We start from the raw sequence: 13,871 nt of genomic DNA, 5'->3' as shown, positions 1-13,871 counted from the left end.
TGATGATGATTAAAAAGTAGCAGAGTTTATTGAATATTCTTTTTCAATGCTCCTAAATCACAACAAGTAGTGTTATACCAAACAGCTTCACAACAACATACCATAAACCTTGAATTTCCATAAATATTCCCTCTTATCTCTTCTTAATAAAGACAAACAGCGCCTGAAAAATACAGTCATAAAACTGCACCAAAATGGAAAAATAATATCAAAAGCAATAATATACGACAATATATAACAAACAAATCAACTAAATTAATATATAATGTCTATAATGATTATATGATTTGATTTAATGGAATAATAAAATGACTATAAATGAACGACTGAAGAATAAATGAACTTAAAAGAAAGTAAAGTAAAACAAAAATATATGATGAATGTAAATCAGATCCTTCAGTAGTGAATACAGTTAAGTCATTTTGCAGTTTTACCTTTTTTTAAAAAGGTTCCTGGGACCAAAAGACTGGTGTGAAGACACCTCTGATTGGTCAAAAGCTCTTATCAAGATGCCCTGCTCGACTTAAGTTTGTGCTGTTGGGCCACAAACTGAGCCTTCAGTATAGCCAGCTGAGTGTCTTCCTCGCTGATGCCCAGATGCCACACAGCCCTGACTGCTCCCCTGAGATGGGGGAACATCAGAACCTTGACCCCCTGGCCCAGAGCCTCCACCTCTTCTTCATCTACGCCTGCCATCCGCTTGCAGAACTCCACCGGGCTCATCTGGGTGTCCCGCAGATGGAACCTCAAAATGTTGGTTTCCACAGTGTTCAGATCCAACTGGTACAGAGGAGGGTCACACTCTAACAATGCTACAAGAGAAAAGGCAAAATACATTCCATCAGAATCTTCAAATGGAACACAAAAGGGGCATTTTAAATAATCCAATTTTAAATGCACTGAATTGGGACTGAACTTTCAAGCTTCAAAAAGGGCACTATGTTGATATGACTTATATGTGTATTGTATTCCAAGGCTTGTGGTCACACAATTGCTTGTGTGAAAAACAAACCACCAGTGCTTGAAGTGGGCTGGTACACACTGGTATGAAGTACCAGTGCCTTTAAAGTACCTGCACTTCTGACATGTTGCAGGTACTCAGAGTAAAAGCGTCAGGATCTGGGTGATTATATGATCCCATATATGATTAGAAAGGACACTATACCAATCACTACCCACACGGGATCACCTCTCATCTTGACCAATCACTTGAAAAAATGCAAGCGGAGTGTGTGGAGCACAAGAGCATGTCAGGGGAGGCATGCAGAGTAGTAGAATAATAAAAAAATATTGATTACTACTTTGAATCAGTACTTTATAACAAAAATAACATAAAATAGAATAATAAAATGAAAAGAAGCAGGCTTTTGCCATCACACAATTTTAAACCGGTAAACTCCTGGAAAGTCCAAGGACCAGTGAACGAATTCAAACTGTAAGTTCAAAACAGCGCTTATGTAATTAGTATGTTTGATGTCCTAATTATTAGCTGTTTGATAATGTAATCAAGCCAAAGGCTAATGATCTCAATTACGACTATGTGTCTAATGTTGTAGAGAGTGATAAATAAAATACATTGTCTTCTAGAAAACCATGTATAATTCGCTCTTCCTCTTCAGAATCAGTTTTTAAAACATGCATGGCTGAATCGATCCAATATTGCAAATTGTCATTGTGTAGCGTTTACTTCTTAAGTTAACATGGATCAGGAAGTCTGATCTGGTGTAACTGGGTGGAGGTGGGGACTAGTTTGCATATTCATGCTTACTTGTATTCTAAAAGGGAGTTACGTTAAAGCCATTTTAGGACATTTATAAATTATTTTCATGAGAAAAAAAAACCTTTTATTTTAATTATGAAATTATGATGAGTTTTAAGAGATAAAATTGGTGACTGCAGGGAGATTTTAAATAATCTATGTTCAGTCGTAGAGATTTACTAAGCATTATGGCCAAATGTGAATAAGTGTAATTAGATGACTAACAAAACGGTGGTGCTAATGAACTAATTCCAGCTACTGTGAATAAGAGTATGCTTAATTTCTATGCTTAATATATTCCTTTAATTATTTTATAATTATTATGGTCTAACAAAAATGGTATTCATCATGCAAAGGCTAACTAAATCATTACAATGCTTTTACAGTGTTGTGGAAGGAAATATAGGGTTCTGTCACCTTGAGCAAAGCTTCTGGCTTTCCTGTGGTCTTCCTCCAGTCTGCCAATCATGTCTGACAGGGCAATCTTACCAGCAGCTGCCAAGACACCCAACTGACGCATCCCACCGCCAAGTGCCTGGCAGGCACGTACTGCCCTCTGTATGAAATCTTTTGACCCACCTAGCATGGTGCCCACAGGTGCTCCGAGTCCCTGCCAAAGAGCAAATCATATCAGATTTTTAGCTATTCACAAGAAATTTAATAGACAGGGATAGAGAATACAAAACAGAATCTATGAAAGAAGACATTTGGAACAGTACAGTACCGTTCAGATTTTACTGAATAATTACTGTATTAAAGTCGTGGCCTAATGGTTAGAGGGTTGGACTCCCAATCGAAGGGTTGTGAGTTCTAGTCTCGGGCCGGACGGAATTGTGGGTGGGGGTAGTGCATGAACAGCTCTCTCTCCACCTTCAATACCATGACTTAGGTGCCCTTGAGCAAGGCATCGAACCCCCAACTGCTCCCTGGGCGCCGCAGCATAAATGGCTGCCCACTGCTCCGGGTGTGTGCTCACAGTGTGTGTGTTCACTGCTCTGTGTGTGTGCATTTCGGATGGGTTAAATGCAGAGCACAAATTCTGAGTATGGGTCACCATACTTGGCTGAATGTCACTTCACTTTCACTTTCACTTAAATGGATGCATGTTTACACACAATGCACTTAAATATGCTTTTTGTTAAAAAAGCATGATGGTATTACAGTATTTATTTGCATTTTCTTTATTAGAATTGTATTATTATTTTCAGTTTATTTTAATTTCGGTAGTTTAGCTTTTTTTTTTTTGGTTCATTATTTCCTCTTTTTTAACCCTCTGGTCCTCTTCGTTTAGGAGTCACACTTACCTTCTTCGCAGTCAAAAGTGACCAAAGCCTTAAAATTTTACTTTTTTTTTTTCCTTCAGGAAAACCAATGTAATATATTTTTGTTCAATAATATGTTTTGATTATTATATATGATTTTTATATTTATAAAATTTTTCATGAGCTATTTTCTCCATTAGAATTTATATATATATATATATATATATATATATATATATATATATATATATATATATATATATATATATATATATATATCTTTATTTACTTTTTTTATGAATGCAATAGTTCACTTTAAAATAGAGTGAAAGCATTTAAAATCCATTTTTTGACGTGAGTAACCTCTTGTATTAGCACCCTACATACAGGCTTTTGGATTCCCATAGTTTTTTAGACCTCATCTCTTCATTTTTTTTTTTTTTAAGTTTTGCATTTAGAAATATATACATTCTAAAATAATACTTTTTGTCAAGGTTTAGATATTTTTGGTTAGATAAGTATCAGGTTTTACATTATGATTACAGTCAAACATTAAAATCTTGTTAGAAAGTGAACACATAGAAAGCATTTTTATTAAGTTTTTGATAATTAAAAAATCTAACAAAATAAGGAATGAAAAGTGATCATTGAAAACACTATACAAACATTTTGTAATTAATTAATATTTTATTTAATGTACTTAAATGTTAGAGAGAGAGAATGAGAATCTCTTTTGGATTTTTGGATTTATGATTTATTGATTTTATTTCAATAACTTGAAAAAAAAAAACATTCGTTACTCTGATGCAGTCTTACCAGTTCATTTGTGTGTGTGTGTGTGAGAGAGAGGGAGAGATAGAGAGAAAGCAAGCCTTTTGTTTTTTTTTGTTTTCATTTATTGATTTCTCATATTCTGACAATGTGCTCTCTTGCAGTCTTACCGGTTCATTTCTGTGTCTGTGTGTGTGTGTGTGAGAGAGAGAGAGAGAGCCCCTTTTGTATTTTTTTCCATTTATTGATTGGTATCTATTTTGCACTCCTGATATTCTGGAGAGTCACCCCTTGATTGCAGCACACTTTTTTCCTGACCAGTGGCTGATTTGTAGTTTGTACCACCAAAAGATTCACTGAGTTTTCAAATTTTTTCGTATTTCCCATTCATTTCCTATGTCGGTCATTTTTGACCGCGAAGAAAGTAAGTGTATTTTTTTTTTACTCTTTAACATATCCAAATAATGTCCATGATTTTTTTTGTGTGTTCATATTGCTAATGTGACAAAACTAAAAGCCCCTTTCACACTGCACGTCGGACCCGGCATATTGCCGGAACATTGCCGGGTTGCCTTCTGTGTGAAAGCAAACACGTCCCAGGATTGATTCCGGCATTGAACCCAGGTCGGGGACCTAGTAACATTGCCGGGTTCAATCCCGGGATGAGCACTGTGTGAACAAAAGCCAGATGTAATGCTGTGTGGAAGTGATGACGCATGTTACCTCGTGACTCTTTTACCGGCTGTTTTGAAGGAAGATCAACGTTCGCAACTAAAAAATATGTGCAAACTCTAATGAAGCAGAGATCAGTTAGTTCCTCACTTTCAATGCTGACGACGAGATCATTCGCTTGCTTCACTGAAAGTATAATGTGCCTAACGTTTTCAACTCGTACATTACACGTCACGCCCTGATGTCACTTGTCATTATGGGATCTTTACGGGTAAACGCATGCACATATTCCGGGTAATCACTGGCAGTGTGAAAGTGCAAAATCTAGCGACCCGGGAACAATTGCCGGAACACTTTACCCATGTATTTGGCGGAATGGCAGTGTGAAAGGGGCTCAAGTGTCATCTCATTCCGTTGAAGCTACGATTTTTTACATTTCAAAAATGACCAAAGAGGGCCAGAGGGGTACAGTATATCTTTAGTTTTATGAAATCTATTTTTAAGACTTTAGTGAAAACATTTTAGTTTTAAGCAACAACATTGCCATGAGGTCCACTTATAATATTAGTAAAAATGTTTTCTTGCCAAAAACAGTCAATTAAAATTTTATCTCGGAATTTTAAACTTAAACTGACACTTTTTCAAATAAGTAACATTTGGTTGGTCATGTGATCTTAACATGTTGGCTCCTATAAGGCAACCTGCATTTAAAATGAAACAAGTCCTTTGTAAACCCCCCAATATGTCTTACAATCATATTTCATTTATGAATAAAGTATGACGTACATTGTACAACATAATCAACAACTTAAAAATCACTCAAGCATAAATGCATCAGGTATAATCAAACAGCTGTTACAATACATGAGCAGGCAGAGATTTATAAATGACACCTGGAATACAGATGGTTGCTTTTCTCTGAACGTCTGTAGTCAGGACATGCAGAAGTGATTTGTTATTCATATCGGTGGTCTTTGTCTATATAAACCCCAATTACATTTAATGTCTTTCAGGGAGAGGGAAAGAGGAAAGCCTATTTGTAGCTAGACGCAAACAAGTTCTGTAATTAAAATGCAAATACGCTAGTTGACATCTACTCCGGGGATTTTGTTGAGAGTTGGGAGTGATTAGGTTTTACTTCAGGGTCTCTTCAATCGACTTTGTGTGTATGTGATGATCTGAGTTGTGATGTCGAGTTCATTCCACAGGGAGTAATGAGGAGCACATTTCAAATCCTAGATGATACGATGTGATTACAGGTGTGTTATCAGAGAAAAGTACCATCACACTTTGATGATATGAATAAAATAAGACTTGATAATCTAGATGTGTGAGACACCTTCAGGGTGCAGGTTATGAAGCATACCAGCCCTGACTTTAACAAGGCCATTTTCAATGCCTTTCCATTTCCATTTTTCTCGCCTAAACTGATTTCTCCTGCGTTTGGTGGAAACTCTACAGATTCTGTTTCTCACTGCCCGGAGTTGTTTTGTTTTGTTTTGTTCAAAATTACTGACATAATTTCTTTGGAAAAGAACTTTCTAGTGCGTGCAAACTACTGCTAGTTTATAATAAGTACATTTTTTCTATTATGAAAATCTCAATACTGTTCAAGGTGAATCTGTTACTGCATTTACTGTGCAGTTTCAATTTTCAAAATATGTTCTGCTTTTATTTGCCTGCTGGCTGTCATAATAAAACAACCTACATTGTTATGTATGAGATAAAGACTAATCATTCCCAAAAATGTATCAATACACACACACACACACACACACACTCACTTCTGTTCAAAAGTTTGGGGTCAAACTTAAAAAAAGTTTGACTTCTTTAAATACATTGATATTACTTAATATAATTGTGATTAATATATAACCATTACTGCTTTGCAACAAACAAAAAGCACTACTCTACACTGCGAACATTTGGGCAGTGTTAGGCAAATTCTCCCACACAGTGACGTAGACACGTGGGGGCGTGTTTAAACGAGGTGATTTAGGAGGGCATGGACAAGTCTTAACTTTCATAAAGAATTTCTCTTTGGATTTGAGACTTTAGTCTGCACCAAGAGCTTGTAACACTCCAAAGAGAATGCATCATAAGACCCCTTTATATAGAAAAAAAAAATTTAAAAATTATTTTAAATAGATTTCTTGTAACTTTAGGATTTTTTTTTTGTAATTTTCAACTGTCAAATCTGATCAGTTAAATGCATCCTTAATAAAAAAAAATACAATAGTAAAAAAAAGTACTGACTATATATTTTTTTAATAATTAATTGTACTAAATCAACATGTTGAGTTAACATTAACTTCATATCAGACATGCAATGTCATATTTAGCAGAAGTGAATGTATTAGAACAGCTAACTGAGCTTTATATATATATATATATATATATATATATATATATATATATATATATATATATATATATATATATAAAAAGCCATACTAGAAAAACAGAAATTGCATTAAAGTGGAACATAAACAAGAACGGCCAGAGAATATGAGTGCTCACCTTGGACAGACACACACTGACAGAGTGGCAGTGCTGCAGTATATCAGCGGGTTGGACGCCCAGAGCCACGGCTGCATGCATCACCCTCGCTCCATCCATATGCACAGCCAAACCAAACTCATCAGCCACAGACCGAAGCTTTGAGTGAGAAACACATACAGTTATATTTGTCTAAGTCTTCTACATTATTTTTAAACTTTTAACATAAAAGTGTTATGTGCATTTTCTATGGCAAGAGGTGAAACTATTTTTGCTGCAGTCTTGAATAAATCAGTCTCTGTTTAATCACTCATTTACTAAATGATCTTCACCAAGAGGTGTAAATGGAGGGATTGAGTCCCATTTCTCAGAGTTTAGCCCCAGGTGTCTGGCTGCCTTAACATATTCTCTCTCACACACGTTTAATGAACCAATGTTTAACCAATATCTAACCTCCTGCAGGAAGGATAGTGGGAGGACGCGGCCTCCCTGAACATTGTGCGTGTTTTCCACACAAACCAGGCGGGAGCGTGGGTAGTGTTGGTTAGGGTAACCGTGACGGATCTTGGAAATCAACTGGTTGATGTCAAAGGTGCCATCGGCAAGAGTAGTGACTGTTACAGAATGGACGCCTGCCACCTATGAACAAAAACAAAAGCACATTGTATCTCAGCCTACGGATTATATGCTTTACGGGTGCTTCTTCAACTGAAGGCACATTTGGACTTTTGAAAATAAACCAATAATTTGTTGGTCTGCCAACAAAGTTCAACAGTAAAAATACACTACTGTTCAAAAGTTTGGTGTCAGTAAGTTTTTACTTTTTGGTTTTGTTTTTTTAAGAAATTAATACCTCTATTCAGCAAGGACCCATTAAACTGAATCAAAAGTGACCGAAAACACTTTTACAATATGTTTTTTTTTTTTTCATTTATTCATTCATCATTTATCAAAATAAAGCCTTGGCGTGAATAAGGTTTAAAGAAAAAAATCTTTAAATGACCACATCTCCAAACTATAATTGTGTTTAATTGCATTTTGTGTTGAATATGACATTTTTATAAAAATTATATTGATATAAGATTTCAAGAATAATAAAGGGAATAACATGAGAGACAAAAACATATAAGCCTTTGTAAGAGACAAATAGCCCCCATTTGTTCATACCTGTGCACTTGCCCCTTGCTCGTAAACGTGAATATGAGAGAGATCACCTATTATCATCTCATCCCCCCTCTCTCTGCAGTGCACCATAACTGAGTCAAAGAAGGAAAAAAGAAATGAGGGTAACACATGTGTTGGGAAGAACAACTCTCCTATGTGTTATAGTGTAACATCTGGACACTTACAAGAACAAAATTCCATATTATTTTTGAAATATCAGATTTTAATATCCAGAAGCAGCTCTACATCAGGTAGGGACAGAGACCACGGTGACATTGAAAAACAGCATTATATGTGTCCATTTTACCTCAAAGCTTTTACAAAGTGACAACTGTAAACAAGTTTTATTAATAGCCCTGGGCACCATCCTGCAATCTCACCTGCAATCAGGTTACTCATCGTTCCTGTGGGGACATACAAAGCTGCTTCCATGCCAAACATATCAGCAGCAAACTTTTGTAGTTCTACAAAAAAATATATATTATTATTATTTTTTTTTTAATGTGGTTAACACCTTGTAATGCTGAGTTACACAACACTACTAGCTGATGAAATACACGTTGTTTTTATTTAACAAGATGCAAAGCATAGCCTAACACAGGGTAACAGATGTGTACCGCCCTCTCCTGGCCAATTATAGGAACAGCAGGTATAACTGCAGACCACAGAGGAGCAAGGTTGCATCCAGGGCTCGAATTGAGGGGATGGCAACCCCCGGTTGAAAAAAAAACAACAACTCTATCCCCTCTTACCATCCCCTTTAGATTAATAATGTATATTATGTAAAACTTATAATGCAAATGAAATGTTAAAATTATATATTTAGGCTATAATAATTCACAAACTAAATAGCTTCACACAAGCAGAAGCAATTTTAGTAAATTTTCAAGCACAACATTTGAGGTTCTTTAAAAAGAAGACAACCGAAACGTTATGATTTTTTCCTTGATTATAATTTAAAGACATTCCCCGACATAATGTTATTGTGCTGTATGTGTGACTGTGTGAGGGATTGAGAGACGATAGTTGAGCTGACATTTTCAAGTCACCGACTTTGCAAAAACCTAAAAAAAACACTTCCTTAAAGTCTAAAAGCTTTCACTGTGCTATATTAAGTCTGTTAAAATACAGTTGTAATGCACTAATAATTTAAGCAATGAAAGGAAAACATACCCGTGTATGTGTTTTTACGTTATTTTCAATTCATTGCAATCAATGTACTTTTCTGAATATCATCGCATGTGTTGTATAAGTGTTTCGTTCATTGAATGAATCAGATTTTGAACGAATCGAGTGATTCAAGTCAATTCAGATGGACTCACTTGTTTCGTTGGTAATTCAATCAACCGTTTTGAATGAATCGTTTGATTTGAATGAATCAATAAATCATTTATTAAAACATGGACTTTCTGCCACATACTGGCGGTTTTACTGTCATCTTTATTTATCCATTACAGGCCTAAACAAGACAAGGGGTGTATTCCAGAAAGCAGGGTTAATTTACCGTGAACTCCACCCTGAACTCTCGGTTGATTAACCCCAAACCTTGCTGACTCGAGGTATGTGGTTCCAAAAACACGTCCGGGTCGGGAGTAAGTTCATTCAACTCAGGGTATGTTCCTGGTTAAGACTCAAGACATTCTCAACAGTGCGACGAATCGACGAGTCAAAAAGCTCGCCAAGCTGTTTTTTTCTTCTTCTTTTGTTCATTAGTTGTTTACCTGCTTAGTGCATATCTCCACCTAATTGATGGCTGTGCATTCATTTTTTTTCATTTAATCTTTAATCCTTGAGAATGTGAATTATAATTATGCTAATTATACATTAAGTCATATCAGATATGTATTTTGATTTAGAATTTAGACATTATAGAAAATGCCACTCCATGTGTGAGATAATATAAAATGTAATAAATAAAATATATAAATATATATAAGTTAAACATTACCCTCTCATAGTGTTTTATAATTTATACATACCTCTTAATACATAATTTATAGATAACTCTAAATATCTAAGGCTATAATATATAATATATATCTAGGCTATATTACATATTGTAATATTATATAATGTGTCACGCCCACTGAAGGCTGGCTGAAGTGAACTAACCCTGAAACATAACCTGCTCAGGAGCAGGTTAAGTTCAGAGAGTGAGTTGCTATGACTACTAACAAACCCTGAAAGTTACCTCTGTTTTTTAAACCAAAATTTCAGGTTATCCGCTTACATACTCTTAACCATACCTGGGTGTGTCACATAACCTGTTTCTTGAATACCCTCAAGCCAGCACTTACCTGCACAAAAAAACATTTAACAAAATATTCATCAAAATTCCTCCATTTCAGGCACCAGAAGAAAAATGTTTTTTTTCTTAAACTTAGCTACTAATACTTTTTTTAAATTGAACAAATTTTGTAATCATTATGTATTAACTACAGGGACAACCCCCCCACTCCCCAATATAAAACGAAATTACTGAAAAAAATGATTTTTTCTTTTTTATAATTCGACCACTGGTTGCATCTACCACATCTGTTTTATGAATTTAAAAGATGAACCACAATTAAGTATTACTGGGACCATTTAACTAATCAGAATAAGAATCTGACATAACCGAAGCACACAACTGACTGTGTGTCTGTCTCTAACCATTAACCGTGGGGTCTTCTCCGAACACATTGTCTCCGACCTCTGCCTCGGCCATGGCTCGGCGCATGCCTGCTCCGGGTTTGGTGACCGTGTCACTGCGGAGGTCAACGGTGCGGACGGCTGATCCCGGGACCACCTGCCGGGACCCATAGTACATCCGCATTGGATCCAGGTGAACAACTCCACGAGGTTTGTGGAAAAAATGACGGAGTATACGAGCTGGAACCGTTAGTGTTTTGCAGCTCATGTCTTCTAGCCAACTTTGTACAACAATGTATCGATCATGCGCGTAGGTTTCGTCTCAGCTTCGGTGGGACACACCCCCCACCCCCCGGGAATTATTTTGTTGTAAGTTACCAGTGATTTAGGGTGTACTCACACTGCCAGTTTGAACCGTGCCCGAGTGCGTTTGACCACCAAAGCGCGGTTCGTTTGACTAGTGTGAGTGCTCCGAACCGTGCCGGGGCGCGGCTCGATTGGCCGGCCCTGGCCCGCTTGGAAGAGGTGGGCCAGGGCACGGTTCAGTTGGACTCGGGCGCGGTTCGCATGCAGTGTGAGCGCTAACCGTGCTGGAGCACGGAAAAGGACGCGTTGCGTCACGGTTTTGCGACGCTCCAAAACCAACATGGCAGGGAAAGGGTCGCTTTGGTCTACGGCAGAGGTGCAAAACGCATAAAAACGAAAAACTGCAAAGTCCTTGCAAACATCCTCATACGAGCAGCACGATTACGTGAAAATTTTCGCGCCACTAAGGCGACACATCTGTTTAACAACAGTCTGTGGACCAAACAACACAAAATTATCCACAAAGAAAACAGAGCGATGCACTCCATTGTGTTAAGAGAGCGCCACTCTTCCTGTTTATCCCGAAACCGTCGCACCATAATGACGTAAGCGTGCTCCGGCACGAATGCTGAAACCCTATGTGAGTGCAGGCCAGAGGGGGAGTGGGGACCATCGTACTCGTGCCCGGTTCATGGCAACCGTGCCTAGTGTGAGTACACCCTTAATGGTGATTTCCTTTTTTATTTCAGACTGTTGTCAATACAGAAGTGAATCTACTTCATCTCATTATATTGTATCCTGACCCTGATATACCATTATGTATACTGTCCCTAAAGAGCTAGTATAACTGTATAATCTCAAAAATGCACTCAAAAAAAAAAAAAAAACCCTGAGACTGTGTAATGCTGAACAACCAAACGTTTTATTAACATAAATTATTATGTACATTATTATTTACACTAACAAAAGATACTCTGTCACAAGGAAACACATCTAAATAAATAAATATAATAACCTTTTTCTGTTATAAACAGTATTTACACTCCAGTACACTCACGTTTATGTTGACTGCAAGATTCTAAGTTAAGGTACATGCTAATTGACATTCAGTTACTTTCTAACATAGCATTCTATCAGGCTGGGTAACACATACTCACCAGTTTATAGTATTTTCCACAGTAGAATCTGCATTTGAAAGCCTGATCAGTCACTACTGCTAGCTTATTTGTGTGGCTAGCTAGTTATTTTGCCTACTTACACTCTGACTCTGCTTTATGAAAAAGCTTCTTATGTCCCCTTTCTTCTTCTTGGGTGGCATCTAAAAGGTACAAATTGAGGCAAAAAAAAAAAAACCGGAATATTATTTTTTACCCTGGCCTTTGTATGTGGCAGAGAGACAGCCCTGATAACTTACCGTCGGCGTCGTCAACATGCGCGCGCACACAAACCAAGCGCTCGCTGCTAGTGCAAGCACAAAAGTAGTCCCGGCCCGCGAGTGTAGCCTGTCAGATACCCCGCCGCCAATCAAATTACATCGTTTCTTGTACTGTCGTCGTCCTAGCTGTTAGAATCGATCCAAATAACAGTGCAAAAATTCAAATAGCAGTTCAAAGGAGCTTGCTAAATATTGGTGGGGACAAATTAGTCATCTCAAAATATTGATAGGTACTAGTACCTAGCGCCCCCCCCCCAAAAACCTACGCCCATGGCTATCGATATATTCCGCAATATCTGATGAATCAGTTCACAGAACTTTACTGAACTTTCTTTTTCCGCTTATTGTTTTTTAACGACAGCTGACACCCACACAAACAGGTGCATTACTGCTACCTTCTGCTCATAAGTGGGGTTTTTTATATTATATTTATCAACCCTGTCTATCTAATAAAATAAAAGAAGACTTTACTATTCATTTTACTTGCAAATGTAATTAAAACCTTAACATTAAGATCCCGAATTAAATATTTCCTTATTTCTACTATCATTTTTCCTCATTCTTGTTCGTACTTGCTACATTCAAGAAACACATTGTTTGTTTCTTCAACATGACATTGTTTACATAACCCAATGGGATGTTTCCCTATTATTTGAAGTGTCCTATAAACGCGAGTGCCCTAGCAATAACTGTTAAAGATAACCTCTTCTTTCCTTGACTTAAACTTTATATTATGATTTACCTTGTTTATTAAAACATGAAAGGAATCTACCTTTAAAAGATCTCAAATTCATTAAGACTGAAACAGAGTCAGAACAAATTAAAACATTCTAAGGTATGTGTTCTTTAACCCTCTTCAATGCCAAGAGCATTCCTATAATTTCTACAGAATAAATTTGAAAGACGTGAAGTTCGCTTTACTCCACTTATCCACTGGTCATCACGGTCTTGAAATAAAAAAAGCAGCCCCAGTTATTTGATGTTCTGGATCTTTTGAGCTGTCTGTATACACTTGTACATTATATGCCTGGGGTATTGGACTCTGGTAAATATTGAAAATATAGATGACAAGTCAACTTCATGATGGTTGACATCTTCTGACATTTCTTAACTATTTTATTTATATGTTCAGCTCAAGTAAGATTTGCATCAAAATAAATACCTAAAAACTTAAATACCTTCACTCTTTCTAATGATTTCTCTTGTACTGATTTTGATCTTCAAACTAGCTTCTGAAAAAACCCTCTTCCTTACTTTTCTCCCCTGAGAATTTAAATCCCCATTCATATGCCCATGTAATCCTCCTATTAATATATAAAATATTCCTTCCCCTTTTCCAGAGAGCCCCATCATCTGCAAACAGAGATGTACC

At 36.8% G+C, this 13,871-nt stretch overlaps 1 protein-coding gene across 3 annotated transcripts; it reads right to left on the bottom strand.

The window, feature by feature from the left end:
• Positions 1-11,728, bottom strand: LOC127969548 (uncharacterized). Of its 3 annotated transcripts, XM_052571596.1 has the most exons (8): positions 10,780-11,728; positions 10,374-10,424; positions 8,508-8,591; positions 8,131-8,219; positions 7,417-7,602; positions 6,985-7,122; positions 2,177-2,369; positions 1-812 (listed from the first exon to the last, which is right to left on the bottom strand). In XM_052571596.1, the coding sequence occupies exons 1-8, from the start codon at positions 11,024-11,026 to the stop codon at positions 505-507; spliced, it is 1,296 nt and encodes a 431-aa protein (XP_052427556.1). In that variant the 5' UTR covers positions 11,027-11,728; the 3' UTR covers positions 1-504. The 3 variants fall into 3 exon arrangements, with proteins under 3 accessions (XP_052427556.1, XP_052427558.1, XP_052427559.1); XM_052571598.1 differs by lacking the exon at positions 10,374-10,424 and having other exon boundaries at positions 10,780-11,724; XM_052571599.1 differs by lacking the exons at positions 8,508-8,591; positions 10,374-10,424 and having other exon boundaries at positions 10,780-11,725.
• Positions 11,729-13,871: the final 2,143 nt, after the last annotated feature.

The sequence above is a fragment of the Carassius gibelio genome, chromosome B12, assembly GCF_023724105.1.
Source record: "Carassius gibelio isolate Cgi1373 ecotype wild population from Czech Republic chromosome B12, carGib1.2-hapl.c, whole genome shotgun sequence".
Taxonomy (NCBI): domain Eukaryota; kingdom Metazoa; phylum Chordata; class Actinopteri; order Cypriniformes; family Cyprinidae; genus Carassius; species Carassius gibelio.
Note: the sequence above shows the minus strand (reverse complement) of the source record. Positions and strands in the feature narration are given on the sequence as shown.

Excerpts from the sequence above, each read along its gene's own strand:
- LOC127969548 (XM_052571596.1), bottom strand. The coding sequence starts at position 11,026 with ATGAGCTGCAAAACACTAACGGTTCCAGCTCGTATACTCCGTCATTTT. Across the intron at positions 8,220-8,507 it reads GATGAGTAACCTGATTGCAG|TTATGGTGCACTGCAGAGAG; the intron begins GTGAGATTGCAG and ends TCTTTGACTCAG. Across the intron at positions 7,603-8,130 it reads AGCAAGGGGCAAGTGCACAG|GTGGCAGGCGTCCATTCTGT; the intron begins GTATGAACAAAT and ends TTTTGTTCATAG.